The sequence below is a fragment of the Aythya ferina genome, assembly GCF_964211825.1.
Source record: "Aythya ferina genome assembly, chromosome: 6".
Lineage (NCBI taxonomy): Eukaryota > Metazoa > Chordata > Aves > Anseriformes > Anatidae > Aythya > Aythya ferina.
This window is the reverse complement of record NC_140303.1, coordinates 15,334,547-15,351,361: the sequence shown is the minus strand read 5'-3', so window position 1 is coordinate 15,351,361 and position 16,815 is coordinate 15,334,547. Positions and strand designations below refer to the sequence as shown.

Sequence of the window (16,815 nt, the reverse complement as noted above, 5' to 3'; positions counted from 1 at the left end):
CTCTGTACCAACTTTGCACAATGTATTATTAATACTGAGATTTGCGAACCCAAATGCTCTGAGGTGCTGAGAGCAAGGGAAAGCCTGACTGTGCTGGGCTCCTGGTTGATGCTGATAAATGTAGCACACTGTGGAGGAAAAAGAAAAACCTGTAACTGAATATTGTTTGTATTGCAGTAGCCACCAGACCTACTACGCTACGCGTGGGGAGAGACCATTCAGGAGTTCATAATCAAGTAGAGAACTCAGAGAAGGGGTGGGAGAGAAGAAGTATTAGCAGTTCTGTTCTGCTAATGTGGAAATGAAATGCAATACGCTAAAGGACTAGTACTGCCCACAGGCTAACACTGGGTTGGGTCCTGAATCACTTGTCCACCGCAGGAAGACCGAAAGACCCTACTGATTTTCCTAAGCTGCAGCTGGATGGCCGCAAACCCACCCCTCATTTCATGGAGCCTGATAGTGGTTCTTTTAGTGCATTTCTTTACTTCAGCAGATTTTTGGTGTTAAGCCCTAAGTTTAAGCTTCTGAGAGGAACAACCTGAATTTGAGGAGGCCCATGTGCTCCTAAAGCCCTGTGTAGGCAGTTCAGCATGAGAGTGAAAACATTGCCCTGAGGTACAAGCTGCCCAGAAAACAGGCAGCTTCCTGGTTATTTTTCTGTAGGTCCCAATTCCCCCGAGGACCATCCAGTGTAGTTATTTGAGGCATGGGCCTCTGTGCCTCTCGGCAGCCATGCTGTGCCATCCTATTGACTGTGAAGCAAGCTTAGCACCATTGATTTCCATGAGAAGTTTTACTGCAAATCAATGGGATTGCATGTGCAGGATCCTGAGAAGAGAAGGAGGAAACCTCTCGGGAAAAAGGAGCTATGCTGCATTGATAAGGAAGCTGCCCTGGCCCAGAGGGAAACTGTGACTCAGAATGTTTAAGAAAAGGGAAAGGAAGCAGGGAAGAGCTCCTCTGAGACTATGGATTTCTTGGAATATAGGAAGTGACACAAATACGAGGTCTTGAGTTGAGGTGCACGCGTGTGTCAACGGGAAGATTACAAAGACAGTCTTCTGCCTGCTGCATCCAGCAGAGCTGTTCCCAGCAAGATCATAGCTTCGCTATGAAATCTTTCGGTAGGTAAACATGTACATAAGTTCTGTGCCAAATGCACTGTGAAATGTTCCCAAAACACGGGAGTGTTTGTCTGTGATGAAAACATCTCAGCCTTGCTTCTTGCTATCAGCTCGGATCCACTAGATCTGTTCCCTTCCCTGTCCTCGTCTGTCACTTATTAGCAGATACATGCCTTCTTTCTGTTGTGAAATTGCTTTTTTGGGTTACTGAAACATACTTGGTGATGGCAGGTGAAAAGTAGTGATCCCTTAGGCCTTTCAGGGACATCCTCACATAAGTGCTTTGTGTTGAAAACCCATTTCCAAACAACAGGGTATCCAGCAGTATCAGAGGAAAGTTCCTACCTCTGATATTGCACAGGCGTAGTCGTATGGCACTCTCTCCCTCAACAGTTTACAACTTGACTAAATGCAAAAGTAATCCATGGGCTTGTCATCCACGTTGTATCTGGTTCTTGGTTTCTGTCTGCTTTGTCTCTTCAGACTGTAAACTGTTTGAGGGAAGAACTGTCTTTGATTCTGTGTTTGGACAGCAGAAGGGTCCCAGTCCTTGCTGAGCCAGGTACCGTAATACAAATAAGGCACAATAATTTATTTTAAAATGAACATCAAAGAAAATAAAAGATTAAAAGGGAAAGACGACCTTTCATAGCTCAGAGCTTCCCCCCGTGATAGTGCTCCAGAAGAATGTGCTCTCTGCTGGAAGGAGCGTCTAGCCCAGTCGCTGGGAGGGCCGTGCGACGTACCGCCACGGGAGCCAGCACTGGAATGTGCCTGGGCGCAGGGGGAGAGGAGAGGTCAAAAGCTAAAGCATGATAAGCAAAAGAGAAAGCCCTTTAAAATATACACACACATTTTCTTGCCAGGATCTATCGAGCAAAGAGCCAAAGCATGGTAATGGCATTTTGTTTATAGGAAAAAGAAATCGCTTCTGGCCTAAGAATGTCTTTGCCAAGTTTCAGGCAAGGGGGAGTCAAAATGACTTGCTGCTTTAAGAATGCGTGTATTTTTAAGGTGGTGTTTTAATGAGATTGCTGGTGTGTCCCTTTCTAACACTGAGCACACAGCCCTGTAAGCATTTACTCCGGAGCACAACACGGTGTGGAAGCCAGCCCGGCGGAAGTCGATGGCAGCACTTACAGCTAAAGACATCGTGCTGGCTTTGCAGGGCTCAGCCACTTGGGTCACATCCAGACATCAGTGAAGCTGATGGATGAGCTCTCACCAGCTTCAGCAGACTTTAAATGAGGCGCTTGGTTTCTGACTGTAACTGGGTAGGTGTCCACCAATGTGCCCCTCTAATTCGGTCTGTAGAGAAGTTGCTGCTGACCCTTCCTGGAGTGAGGTCCACCTGGAGCTTCTCCAGCATAATGCTGACCAAATGCTGCAGAGACCAAGGATGGTGGGTCATTTTGGGTGCTTTTACCAGGTGAACGTGCAGGGCTTGGGTCACCTCACACTAGCAGGAGGTTATATGACTTTTCGAGACTCTTAACCACACCTTACTGTTTCAGTGGGGTAAGAAAATCAAATCCAGTTCAAAGCCCGCAATAGCGAAGCTAAGCACCAGGGTCTGATGGAGGTACAGAGGGCTCCGTGGTCCCCTCTGCCAGTGAGAAGCTGAGGGGGATTGGGCACTTGCAAGCTGGGAGCCCGTGCCAGGCCGGTGCAGCAGGAGCTTTGATGCAGAGTCTTGTTTCCACAGCACATCACCACGTACAGCCCATGCTTGGCCAGTATCGGATGCCTATCTGCAAGGGAACTGCTGAGTCCAGAAAGAAAACTCACCAGCATCTGCAGAAAAGCTGTCCTTCCTATGAGGAGCCCCTAGCACTGGTGGCAGCATGGAGCAGGGGGACGTCAGAGCGGTGCAGGAACCAGGCAGGTCATTTGTGGGGATGGATGGGGGCAGGATGGATGTCTGTAGGCTTGGGGTTTCACTTTAGGGGTTTCTGCTGCTGTTACCAAAAGACTAGGCCTGTTGGTGTGTTACAGTGGTTCCAGATCTGTCCTCTCCAGCCTGGGTCACGGTGTGACCCCTTCCCCTCTTCCACTTTCCCTCCCAGGTCCATTCACTGTACCAAACAACAGCATGCAATCATCTTGCGGGGCTTATTTCTGCCTAATGTACCCACCCAGTGGGATTTCAGTGAACATTAAAGCGGTAGATGGAGCCTTTAATGAAGTTAACCTGCTGAAACCAGGAGAGCGTTTGGTTGAAGTACACCTGAAAGCCCTGGATTACACAGCAGCTGCTTCAAAAGAAACCCATTCCCTCCTTTCATACCACTGCCGTATTGAGAAATAATACAGCACCTTTATATTCAGTCTAATTTAGTCAGCCTGCCGGAGTCTGAAAGCTTTTTTTTATTAACTCTGGAGATGCAGGGGCTTTCCTGCCCCCGCCGGCACCGCCACCCCCCCGCGCAGGCTGCAGGGAGCAGGCCCCCAGCAGCACACCCGAGCAGCTCCCCGGCCGCGAGGGATCGCTCCCCGCTAATCCAATGATGGATTTTAACTCCATTAGATTTGCTTCCTCCACTCTCTTCCCTGTTTTCTTCCGTTTCTTCATTTTCCCCCCATCCCCTTGTTCTGTCTCTTTGTTTCTTTCGCCACCTCCCTTCTCTGTTCTTCTTTCCCTTTCCCTCATTTTTTTGTGGCTTTTTTTTTTTTTTCCTCCCTTCTCTTCATTTCCCCTTTCCAGGTTGCCTCAGCACTCCCATTTCCCCTGCAGCAGTGCCACTCCCTGGCTCTCCCTGTGGCTCTGCCAGCTGCTGGCACCGTGGCAGAGCATCACTGGCCTGGTGCCCACAGCAGTGCCCGTGCTTCAGGCCACACCACAGCCAGGCAGCAAGAGCACTGGGTGTCCTCTGCATGCCAGCACTGCTCCCTGGGTGCAACATACCTGTGGGCATGAGAGGCAGCAGGAGAAAGCAGCTCCCTGCAGCTGCTGGCAGCTTAGAAAAACGTGGGGGGGTGAGTTAGCGGGAGGCGAGCAGGCTGAGGCAGCTTCTGGGCTCGCCCTCTAGACACAGGTTTTGACCACAGACTAGTAGCCGTGGTATCCCCGTGAAAAATTAACTGGGAAACTTGCTAATTAAGCCACCTCCACGCTGGAAGTTTATGGAGTTGACTGCAACGTGCCAAACTGCTTTCTCCAGGTTGGGGGATTGGCCTGCTTTTGGAATATGGACCGATTCCCAAGTGAATAGTCTGGCTGAACACTAGGGCTAATGGGATCCTAAGGTAATTATTGGCTATTTGTGGCTATAAAATGAGACCTCGTAATCATGCACCTGATAGACTAATAAAAACATTTTATACGATGCACTTAGAGCTTTTTAGCTGAGGAGCTCAAAGCACTTGCGCGGAGGAGGAGAGCTGCAGCCTGCCGAGCTCCTGCAAGGAGGCAGGGAGACAACCCGCGCCGTCTGCCCCCGTGCCCCACACTCCCACTTCCCGGGTATCCTGCCAAAAATGTCCGAGTCCCTGCTCTCCTGCTGACTGACAATACTTAAGGTTTTATCTAGGCTGGGTATCATTTTTCCTCGCTGTCATTCCTAACCCGGTTTCTGTCCTGCCGCATTATTTTTTCTGGAAGGCTGTCAAGTTCTGTACTGGAAATAGTGTGTTTTGACATAAAACTGGGGGAGAGACCCTGTTTGTCCAGCTACTCTGGAGCCCAGAGGAGGGTACAGGAATACATGACGCACTGGGGTTTTATTTTCTTTTAAATCAGGATTGAAAAAGGCTCTAAGGAAAAGCTGGGGGGTTTCCTGCTTTACAGACACCTCCTGATGGTCAGTTCACGGGGTGAGCAGGACTCATTTAGAAAGAGGAAGCTGTGATTGAAAATAAATGAGTCTGTATGATCAATGTTGAAAAACAGCTGCAATTAGAGGGAAGAGAAGAGCAGAAGTGTGCCAGGGAAAACCCTAGGTACGTGGGCCCTCGGGTCAGCAGCAGGGAGCTAGGCAGTGCTTGAGGAGGCAAAGGCTTTCTGCTGGAGGGGAGGAGAGAGATGGGGGAAGTTTCGCTACATCACAGCTCTGACTAACGCGGCTGCACAATTCCTTCCACCAAATTTAATGCAGATGGTACAATAAACACTAGAGTACCGCTATATTACGTATTGTCTCATTCTCAGTGAGTTTTTGTGGATGATTCTGACATACAGATATGGAAAAATGTGGCAGTTCCTGATGGGTTTGGTGACTTTTAAGTCCCCACAGGAGGACCAAATGGAGAGCCACGAGCAGGCAGAGCCACAAGCCCTTCGCAGAAGCGGGGCTTCACCGGCACGGAGAGCTGACGAGGTCCAGCCTTGCTTGGGGCGAGGAGCAATGCCCACAGCAGCAGCTGCCCTGGAAACAGGCGGAGGTAAGTCCAGGATGCATAGCTTCACCTTATGCTCAGTTTCTTCAAGCCCGAGAGAGGATCTGTGTCTTAAATGTTCCCAACAGAAGTATTTTTTGGCCTCTTTTGTACCCGAGCTGGACTAGCAGGTGTCACCAGCGTGGTTGTCATCCTGTCCTGAACACCTGCAGTGGTAAAAACTGCAGGAGCCCTGCCTGGTATTTCAGTTGTGCTTTTCTTTTCCTGACAGCAGCACGTTGTGGAGAGGAGACTTAAGAACTGACACGAAACACATGGCTGGATTTGTGGAGAGCTATTGAGAAGCAGCTGAGAGAAACCTCTGTGAGCAGCAGGTAACTTCATTTCCCATCGCCATATTCTTTCCTAGAGTTCTCTTCTCTTCTTCACTCAGTAGCAGATCAGAGCTGGTAACAGTTCAGGGCTGCGTTTGCGCTCTTATGTTCACCTTAAGCAGGGGAAACACCTGAATGTAAGGCAAGGAAAATTGCCCCTGCGCTGTACGGTGTGTTACAGGGGGCCATCTCTGTCCAGGGCTTGGTAACCTCTTCTTTTGTGTGCACATCCCAAGAGAGCAATGATTCATGCTGTGGATTTATATTGTGCTGCAGTATCTGTGTTATGGTTTGCGAGGGCTATTTATACACACAAAAAATCACACTTTGCTAGCTTGATAGTAGTCTAACTATAAGCAAGTAGTAAATAATAGTTGCATAATTGCATACCAAACTACAATAAATAAGGCAGCAGGCTCAGTTGCCACTGGCTTTGTGTTGACTTCAACAAGTGTTGGAGCACGTTTGAGCCACAGGAGATGCAGAATAAGGTATTGAAACACACAGGAGGAGCAGGGACGCTGTGGCCCTCAGGGTAAGGGCTGCAATATCAGATCTATCTGCCAGGCCAAATCTGTTGCTGTCAGTGAACTTCCACTGGCCTCGGAGGAACTGGGCACACTCATGGTGTGTTTGTGTGTGCTCGACAGGTTGGCATCGTGATTTCATTGACGTGAGCTGGTGATGCTACCCGCAACTGATAGACAGCAGAGTACAAAATAATTAGTCTCATCACCTTCAGTGAATACCAGTGAAATGTTCGTACTTTCCCTCTCACCCACACAACCATGTATTTTGCTTCTGCCACATGTCGGTATTTCTTCACTAATTACCAACTTTAAAGAAGTGAGGTAACGTGGCTTTCATCCCTTTGTCTACTGTAAATCTGGAAGTTACAGCCGACAAGCCAGGGACTGAGTAACAGCACCTTTTCGGTTCGGGGTCCTAGGGCTCGTTTCACCTGCGTGAAGTCCCTTTCTCCTTTGAAGTCCCGGGATGTCACAGTGCCGAGGCGTGCGCCGGGTGCTGTCTCAGCGCTGCGTGCAGCGAAGCACCGTGCAGGGGCTGTGCACCTGCCGGGCACCAACCAAGGCCAACAAACTTCCCGAGCGCTCTCCGGGCTGCTGCGGGCGCTGCTCCGCGCCGGGAGGAGCCCGGCGGGGCCGGTGCGAGCTCGGGGAGCCCCGCTCATCCCGGAGCCTCTGCCCGAGCCCTCCGCCTCGCCGCGGCGCAGAGCAGGGCGCCGCCGGTCCCCGAGGCGCTGCTCGGCGACAATCCTTGTCCTGATGCTCCCCCCTCCGACAGCTGCCGGCTGGCTGCGGCTCGCACCGCCCCGCTCCGCTCCGCTCCTCCGGCGGCTCCCGGCGGCTCCCGGCGGCGGGGGGCCCCGCGGGCTCGGCTCCCCCCGGCCGGAGCCTGCCCGGCCCCGCGGGGGGCTGCGGGGGGCTGCGGGGGGCTCCTGCGGGCGGCGCCGGGGCGGGCGGCGGGTGCGGGCGCCCCGAGGGGGCGGTGCGCGGGCGGGCCGGGGGGGGCCGGGGGGCGGCGCTGCCGCTCGGCGCTGCCAGCCACATGCCGCCCTGCCTGAAAAGGCTGCGAGGCGCCGGCGGGGAGCGAGAGGAGGCGCAGACGGCGCCCCAGCCCGCACCCACACCGACACCGACACCGCCAGCGCCGCCGCCGCGCCCCGGGGGATGCCGAGGCGCCGGCCCCGCGGGTCGCCCTAGGGGACAGGCGCTGCCCCGGCACCGCCCGCAGCCCCGCAGCCCCGCACGGCCGGGGGGAGCCGCCCCCGCCGAGCCCCGAGCGGGGCAGGGAGGCGAAGCCCGGCCCTGCACAGCCTCGGTGGTGCCGGTTGGGTTTTTTTCCTCGGTGCTGGTGCTTTGGTTGCCTTTTTTTTTTTCTTTTTCTTTTTTTTCTTCCCCGCTGTTGTTATTTATTTCTGGCGAAGGATGGATACGTTTCTCCTGGCGTGGGGATTTCTAGCGCTGTGCTTGCCCGGCTCCAGAGGCACGGCGGACACAGGTAAGGCGGGGATGCCCCCGGCCGCACAACTTTCGGGTGCCCGTGCGCGGCCCCGGGAACCGCTCGGGGGCTCGGGGGGATGCGCGCCCGTGGCTCCTGGGGCCGGGCTCGGGGCGCATCGCCCGCAGCCGCCCGGCTCCCCTCGGCCCCGGGAAGTTGCGATGCCGCTCCGTGCGGGGAGCCGCCGCATCCCGGGCACCGCACCCGGCTGCGACGCCGGGAAACTTTGGGTGAGCGGGGCGAGGCGTGTGCCGGGGCGCAGGGAGCCGCGCCGGCAGCGGGAGAGGCTGGCAGAGGGGGGCACCGGCTGCCGGGCCCCCTGCCCGCGGTGGGCACGGACCCACGGCTGTGGCACGGCCGGCCCGGGACCTGGCGGCTCCGAGCCGGGCCGTGCTGTCAGCGGGCAGGGGGATGAAGCCCCGTCCTGGCGCTTGGGCTGCTCCGGCTGGGGGCCAGCCGAGACTGGGCCCTCTGCTCCCTGATTAGCAGGTTTGGGGTCCGGCTACTGGGGGCGGTGGGGTCCCTGCTGGAGCAGGCGCTGGAAGGGAGGGCTGTGCCCACCCGGCCTCCCTCATGGGGCTCCATCTGTGGTCACCACTGCAGGAGCTGCCCGGCAGGACGGTGGTGCCAAGCCGGCAGCTGCCGAGCTGGGTTTCCCTGCCACTAGCCGGACCCACAGGACGTGCCCCAGCCGGCTGTGGGGCACGCAGAGTCCCTATCCATGGTGTGACCCAGGCAGCGTTAGGTGGCAAGGGTCTGTCCATGCCTTCTCCCTGCCCCTCTGCTTTCCCCCTGCCCTAAGCCGCATGGCCACCGCCTCCCCCTTGGAAAGGGAAGTGGGAGAGTCTGCCGCTGAGAAAGTCCCTTTCTTGCAGCAGCGAGGCACAGACGTTCCCGGCACACGCTTCTTGTGCATGGAGTTGCTGGTTGGCATCGCCTCCTTTCCTTACGGCTGTAAGGGAAAGAAGAAAAAAAATCCCATCTTTTGTTCATTTAAGAAAATAAATGAATAAGCATTCAGCAGGGGTAAAGAGAAGGGGTGAAGTCCTCCGAGGCCCCTGCCGAGTGAACCAGCCTTTCCACGTGGTCCCCGTGCCAGAGGCACTGTCTGCTCCCCTGGCGTGGGTGCTGTGCTGAGGCGCTGACCCGGGGCTTGCTCCTGAGGATGCACGGCCAGCCCCGGCTGCGATCCTTGCGGCTGCCGAGCCTGTGCGTGCACGTGTGTGTCGGTGTGACCACCTCCTGCCGTCCTCCCGCAGGCTCAGGAGCAGGACTTCTTGCCAGGAAGGGTTTTCTGAGCGAGCCGACTGTGTCGCCGAGGCCGCTCGGTCGCTGTAAGAAATGTTTATTTGAATGCGGGGTTTTCCCGGCTAAGCGGAGCATCACATGGTGTTCGAGCCAGCAAGGAAGTTGTCTCCCTGCGGCTGACACCAGCAGCTTTTTTGCCTAGACGCTGTTGTTGTGCTTGAAACCTGGTCAAATGACTTGATTGTGAGCCCAGTGAGCAAAGGTATGGGGTAGCGGGACGCGCGCCTCCGTCGGGCGAAGCTCAGCTCCAGTAAATTAGCCAGCCTAGTAAGAAAAACATGCCCGAGGTAGATGGATTTATGTTTCAGTCTGGTGTATCTGAAAGCCTTCCCCCATTACGAAAGTCTGTCTTAAGGTTCCCCGAGGGAGGTTAATAGAGAGGGGAGATGATTTTAATAGACAATAATATGATAATCCGCCTGGAAAAAAACCTTGTGCAATATTTCTACAGCAAGAGATAAACAGTGCAGCTGCCAATTTGTATGTAGCCGAGCAAACCCTGAGATAACCACGGAGGGGAGTGGGTGGGAGACCCTGGAAGATAAATCTGGAGGCTGGATGGCTGTGTGTTTTTCGTCTTCCTTTAAAACGCAATCAAGTCAGAAAGTAACAGGTTTGAGTGACCCGAGTACCGCGCCGCGCAGACGATGTTTATGCAGCTCTGAGCGAAGCTCACTCTTGAAGCCTTCCCAATAGTTTGCCTGAAAGCTGGTATTTTTAGTGGTGGCTTAGGAGCTGTAGCGAGGTGGGGAGGGGGACCAAAACAAATTGCTGCCAAGCAGGCGCACAGCCGCGCACACACAGACACGCGCACCCACCCACACAAGTGTGGTGTAACGCCTTTTGCCCGTTGTGCTGTTAACTCCGCTCTTACGGGGAACAAAAGCTTTTTTAGCCTAGGAATCAGACAGTTGTCAGGAGCATCACTGAAGTGCCTGCTACAAGCTCAGTGGGGGGCTCTGACCCAGGTTAGGATGTTGGATTTTGTTTTCCTAACTTTCCTGCCACAGCGAAATCGCCGTGTGTGGTGCCTGGAGCGACAGGCAGACCCCGTGCACGTCCCAGGGGCTCTGCGGGGCGCTCCCCATCTCCCTGCCCGGCTCCTTCTCCTCCCCACTCACACCGCCGTGGCATTTACCCCATGTTTGCTACCTCGGCGTGGCCCAGAGGTTAAAGTGGGAATGCAACCGGCTCTGCTGGGCCGGAGGAGGCAGCGCTCCCCATCCCAGCGCTGTGCTGCTCCAGGCGGATGGCTCGGTTTCCTCACAGAAACCTCCAGTGCCGCCGGGCTCTAGGACGTGGTGGCCTTGTACCACAGATAGCCCGAGAGGAGAAAGCATCCTTCATGGGGTTTAGGAAGCTGTCAGGTTCAGATAAGGCTGGGATCCTATCCTGTGGGACCCCCAGTTGTATTAATAAGGAAAAATTAATTTTTAAGCACTGGGATGGCTGCCAAATTATATGACCTCTGACAGACCAGCTGTGCTAGGAAAATAAATCGTCTATATCTGAGACCTGTGATCCTATCTGAAATCGAAATAGAAGAAGTCGGCATCTAGCCATGGTGATGGGGGCAGGTTGCAGCAGCCTGAGGGCAGGCTGGAAGCTGCTAAACTTGCTCTCCATTGTGCAGTGAAGTCACCAGCACCGCGTCCCCACGGGGTCTCGGGAATACAGTTGTCTAATCCGGGAAGTGTGGAAAGCCGATGTGCCTGCACACACCCGGGCTGGGGCTGACGGTGCCGGCACAGAGATGCGGGCAGAAGCGGGTCTGAACGTTTCCAGCTCTACCCTCGCTCTGTAACAGCCCTTTGACACGTTTCTAATTATAATACACACACAGACAAAGAGGTAGCTGGGCTATTTTCGAAATCCCTGTCTACACCCTGGTGGAAACCGCAATACTAGCAACAACATAAATCAGGGCTGTTGCTAGCAGTGTTGCACACGGCTTCGCGCTACAGTAGCATGGTTTTAATCATACTCAGAATCAAAGGGTCAGCCTTCCCCTTGCCTGAGCCAAATCGCAATCTCGGAAGGCTGGATCCCGAGCCAGGCTTGATGCCTGTGCAGCGAGGAGACACGAGCACAGACATGGAGGGGAGGTTTGTCAGGACGAGGTCGGCAGGCGCAGGGCCAAGCGCTCGGAATGACAGCTCGGATCTGTGAGCCTTTCTGCCTGCCAGCAGCGCCCTTGGATGACACGGGGGGTGCTAGGGTAACAGTGGGGGGCCAGCCCCCCAGCTGCAGCCTCGGTGGGGCTGCCCGTTCCCAAACAGGGTGGGGAAAGGGGTACAAGCTGATGGGGAAGGCAGAAAGCCAGGCTGCAGTGAGTCGGCATGGAAAATAGCTAGAAGTATTGCTAGCAGCGATGGATGGCTGCAGAGACTTTCTGTCTGAACGTTTCTCACCCTTTCTTCGTACTTAGTGAGTCAAAGGAAACGGGCCCCAGAGATGAGGTGCTGGGCTCCGGGTCCTTGAAACCGGCCCTGATTTCTGCCTGTGCGTGTGAGACAAAGGCAAGGCATCTGCCCCAGCTGTTCTGGCCGGTCACCCCTGGCTGTGAAGTGCTGTTGGTGTGGGGTTTGAATGCCTCTCTCTGCATCTCCCTCCGAGGGAGATGGTGAAACCAAAAGGATGCTGTCGTTTTCTGAAGGACCGAATTTTTAAGGGAATGCCTGTGGGCAGAGGGAGGGAAGAAGCTCCTGCCGCACTGGGCATGTAGACGCAAATGCAAACAAACCCTTACTATCTCCCTCGCTCCTCCTCTGTCTCCACCAGCACACAAGTCTGTACCTTTTCCCTCACATGCACAGCCCCGCTGGTCCCCCCCTGCCTTGCTGCCTGCCACGCGCACTCCTGCATCGTGCCCTTCCCCATGCTCTCCCTTGTGCTCTCCCTCGCGCACCCAGCTGCTCACCACAACTTTCTCCCTCGTGCATGTCCCCAGGCTCGCTCCCGCTTCCCTCTCTTTCTGTTTGACCGCTGAATATGTGCTCAGCAGGAAACAATGTGTTGGAGATGCTCGCCAGAATGTGTAATAACTTCGGTGCTGGTAGCAAGGCTTAGCAGTAGCTGGATTAGAGCAGCTCGTCGGAAAGGCTGAAGCTGCTGCTGCTCAGCAGCGTGCACGGGGGGAGCTGCAGCGGGGCCTCTCACCAGGTGGCTCCAGGGGAGCTGCTTCCTATCCCATCCCGTCCCGTCCCACCCCATCCTGTCCCATCCTGTCCCGTCCCACCCACCTGCCACCGAGGCACTGGGTTTTGCTCTGCGGCTCTGACAGCACCCCTGGGAGGGAGGTGGGGAAGGATTCAAGAGAGGCTCTGCCAGCCACATCGGGAAGAGGCAGACAAACTGGTGGGGAAAGCTTGGGATTTGAGTTTTTGTGAAGAACGAGCCCTGACAGATGGGCTCGGAAGGTGTGAGGGAGCTGGGAGAGCACAGGGAACTATGAGCGATAAGATACACTTTTTTGTTTCTTCTTGGAATTGTCATAATAACAATAGTAGTCAGTAATTCAGAGGCACTGAGCACCTTCCATCAAGCCTGAAGCGCTTTTCAGAGGAATCCTAGGTGAATCTATGGCTCTTTCTTTGATGTGTGGAGTTGGAAATGTCTCTCGTTTTCCTCCGTGGCCCTCGAACCAGTCTGGTTTTGATAGTGTTCACAGGGGTGTCTCAGCGAATTGTTTCATCCTCCTATCGGTTCCCAGTGTAGCCCACAGGTAAGGCGGCAGGCTGCCATGCAGGAAGCCTCTGCTTTGTTTCTGCCCCTTCTCTGAGCCTTCAAGCCTCCCCTGGTCTCCGTTTCCCTGCCTGCAGTCCTGGTGAGGCTCCCTCAGACACTGCCTGATCTGCAGCATGAAGGTCTCCAAAAACTGCCACCTACTCCTGGGGGATGGCAGTGTGTTTCCATGAGATTTCAAACCCCTGGGAATCCAAGATAGAGGCAAGAGGAACAGGCAATGGTTCCTGAAAGTCCAACGTGCAATTATCCCCTCCCTTGTGCATATACACACACGCTCACGCACCTCTTGCATGATTACCGCAGTAGCCAGGAGTTGTAATTCCAGACCCACCAATTACGTTCGTGGGCAAGCCAGGAGAATTGTGTGCTCATCTATATATAAAAACTAACAAAATTAAGCCAGTGGTTCTATTGGAATTGCATTAGCCTGTGATATAAGATGACAAATAACAAAGTTAGTGAAGGTGGCACCATGTAAAACCAGGATATGAAGCCTCGTCAGAGATACAAATGTTTGGGGGAACAAAAAACCAAAACCCTAAAATTACAACATTTGAAGGTCAAGGTTGCCTCAGACTCAAGTCACAAGTGGTACAGACCAATGCCTGCCCCTGGAAAGCAGCTATCCAGAACTGCAGGGCTGGAAATCAGCTGAACTCCAGTGATTTGAAAGCAAATTACCTGGATTTGCCTGCAGGATTTGGCCCTCTAGTTTTCCACAACGGAGCTCGAGTAGGTCTTTATTTCAGGTTTCCATTTAATTCCTCTGTGGATTAACATGGCACAGAAAGTGCAGGTACGAGAAATCTCCAAATCCTGTTCTCTCTCTTCCTCCCTCAAACGCTCTCTTCCTATTTAAAAATAATTTTAAACGATTTTTTTCTGCAAAGGCTCACAGCTAAAATGTTCCATTTGCTGAGCTTTCCGGAGTTCCCCTCTCATTGCTGTCCAGCACTATAAAGTGAATATATTGCATCCTTCCCCAGTTGCCTTAGGAAGTGGTCAAACGGCCGCATTCCTGAACTGATGGATTGGCGCGTTCCTTTCTTGCCTGAGCCCAGACAGTGTTTTTATGAGCCTGTCTCATGACAGGCTTGAGACGCTTTGATTCAAACAGAACCCTAGTTCAGATCACAAAAGCGGTCTTCACGTTCTGCTTTGCTGTGAGGCTGCTTTTAAGGGAAATTCTCCTTAAACTGGTGAAGACCCTGGGCGAAATGTTCAGGGAACTTGCCGTGGCTGTGCGAAATCCCCAGTTGTGGGCATGAGTGTCGCTCGGGGATGAGCTGTGCGTGCAAGTGCCTTGTGTTTTCTGGGTGTGTTTGTCCATTAATTTGTTCAGGAAGCCTTTGAAGCTTTATCTCACAATCCAAAGCAAACATGCTCCTGCTAATATGATCTATGCTACTGGGGATAAAAAAAAAAAAAAAAACTGCTAATCTTATTAGCTTCCTCTGTGCTCCGTCTCTCTCCTTGGCCAATGGCTAAGCTGTACATGTAAATCCAAGAGCTCCCAGTTGTGTCCCAGCCCCTTGTGGACGTTGTGCCCTGGGGTTTGAGGTTCAACCCACACCGTGCTGGGAGCCTGCAGCATCAGCCCGGGGCTGAAGCCCTGGCAATGAGGCAGGGTGGACATTAGCAGCAGTGAACCCCCGCCAGAAGAGATCTGTTTCTTCCATCTGTGCCGGGGTTTGGCAAAGCACATGGATGCACGTGGACCTTGAAAAACTCAGCTTCTGGAAGAGCTGTTTGACTCTAGCACAGTTTGCTGCACAAGAGCCCAAGCCAAGTTCAGCAGTTTTGGGAGCGCTCGGCCCTCCTCGCCTGGCCCCGTATCTCGCAGCGGGGCAGATCTCCCCTGCCCAGCGCTGAATCCCGGCATGTAGAAATCTTCCTTGGTGGGAAGAGACCATGGAGCTGGGTGCAGGGGCTTGTGCAGGGCAGAGCAATCAGTGAGGAGGTCAGAAAGTAATTCCTGGTGATTTGGGGCTCTCAGGACCTCGCTCCCTTGGTGCCCTCGAGGCTGCTCCTTCTGAGCAGCACAGACACTGCTGCTGCTGCCGGCCTCTGGGGCAGCAGGAGCGCCTTGTGTTCTGCACACAGCCCTGAGTTATAGCCCCAAAGTAAACGTAGCCCAGCGGATCAAAACGTGCGATGGTTCCCTGCCAGACGCTGCCGACTCTGAGAGGCTGTAGTGTGTGTGTTTGTTGTGAAACGGGCCTCTCTGGTGATGATTATTTTTGTTACAGGCAGAGTTGGCTTTAGTTTCTGTGTTGCGGGTCCAACAATAACAGCGAGCCCTGCTCTCCTGGGGTGAGGAAAATCCAGTGGGGTTTAATCAGCAGGAAATTCAAGTAGGAGAACACGCTGCTCCCGTCTGAAGGTTTCAGCATACGCTGATGAGCTACAGGGCTGAAAACCCCAAGTGTGGGTGGAGGTTCCTGGGGCCGGGCTGCTAGTTTTGGGTCCCCCTGACCGTTCGTTGCAGCCCTGGGGGGAGCTGGGGGAGGCTTTGTCCAGCAAAGGAGCGGGGGTCTCTGTGGGAGTCTGCCCCCATGAGCGTCTCCCAGTCCTCCCTTTCCGTCCCTATGCCTTGGTGTAGGTTTCCTGTTGGGTTGCTGGGATAACCCAAGCACTTGGTGGGCCATAAGGAAAGAGGGCATCTGAGGATTGCCCATCCCAACCCCTTCCCACTCCCGCACTGATGAAAAGTGTCAACCTCTGTGGCCTCCACACCAGCTGCTGGCCGTGGCCTGGCCATGGGCAGAGCCTCCCCAGCTGCACTGCCCCGCGGGCTGGCAGGGCCCCGGCTTTCCAAGCCCACGTTCACCGACTGAGCAGTGGGGTGTCCCGTGCACCTGGCAGCCTTGGTGAATGCTTCAGAATTCAATTTTAATTTTATTAAGTGAATTCAGGGCTGGTGAAAGCTGCCAGAGTCCATTAGCTGCAGAGCACATCTCACTTCCAAAGCGCACAGCCTGGGCAGTAGCCATGCCACTCGCCTTTTTTCTTACTTTTTTTTTAAATTTTATTTTATTCTTGCATGGATCCAATGCATCAGTTTTAAAAGACAGATTTATATAGAAGCTTGAACCTCTTCTGTGTGCAAAACAGACCTGGTTTTATATACAAAGCCAGTGCTTGGCATGTCTGCCGAGACAAACCCTTTGTCTGTCAGTGGGCGCAGTGATGGATTTTTTTGTTGCAGGTGTTTGTCTGCTAGATACTGTGAATCAATAGAAAAAAAGCCCAACAGAACAATTACAAAGATATTAAAGTCATTTTACCTCTTCAGATAACTCTAAGAAGCCCCTGTTTCCCTGGTACACTGTTGCCCACTGCCTAGCCTGGTGCTGTGCGTGGACGAGATGGAGCTGTACTGAAGTCGCCCTCTTCATTAACGTGGAGCTTCCTGGGGGGGATGAATGAAAGGCTGAAGTCTGCTCCTCTCAGAGAGACACATAAGCTTTCCTTCAGGTGGAAGGGCTTCCCTGCCGCAGAAAGATGGTGACATTTTCCTGGAGGTCTCTAAACACCTGAGGGACGTGGCTGGAGCTCCTGGCTGCTCAGAGGGTTCACCTGCTTGTCCCCTTTTACCCTTGAGACCACAGATGCAGAGAGCTGGGCTCTGGTCCCTCTCCCCCTGGCACCCAAGCACCGAGCTGACCTGAAATCAGGCCGAGCCTGGGGTCTTCCTTACCTCGGTCCCACTGAGCTGTGATAGCTTCCCAGGGCAAGGGGAGAGTTTCTAACATTAGGGTAGGTGAACATTACTGCTTTTCTGCTCCTGATTTCAGCTGTCAGGGAGGAGCCAGAGCAAGCCGGAGCCTGGTACCCTTGTTCACATAGCAGTTCCCCTCCGGCTGGCTGGATTGCAATGGCTCCCGGAGTATTCGTAGTAC

At 54.0% G+C, this 16,815-nt stretch overlaps 1 protein-coding gene across 7 annotated transcripts in view; it reads left to right on the top strand.

Moving 5' to 3' along the window:
• The first annotated feature begins 7,432 nt into the window (after window positions 1-7,432).
• The window catches only part of NRP2 (neuropilin 2), an 84,301-nt gene continuing 74,918 nt past the window's right edge, over window positions 7,433-16,815 (top strand). For 4 of the 7 annotated variants that reach the window (XM_084524173.1, XM_084524171.1, XM_084524175.1 and 1 more), the window contains exon 1: window positions 7,434-7,858. In XM_084524173.1, the coding sequence (XP_084380299.1) occupies window positions 7,786-7,858 (73 nt within the window). In that variant the 5' untranslated portion in view covers window positions 7,434-7,785. Of the gene's footprint in view, window positions 7,859-16,815 lie in introns of all 7 variants that reach the window. The other 3 variants (XM_084524172.1, XM_084524170.1, XM_084524174.1) reach the window with 1 other exon arrangement.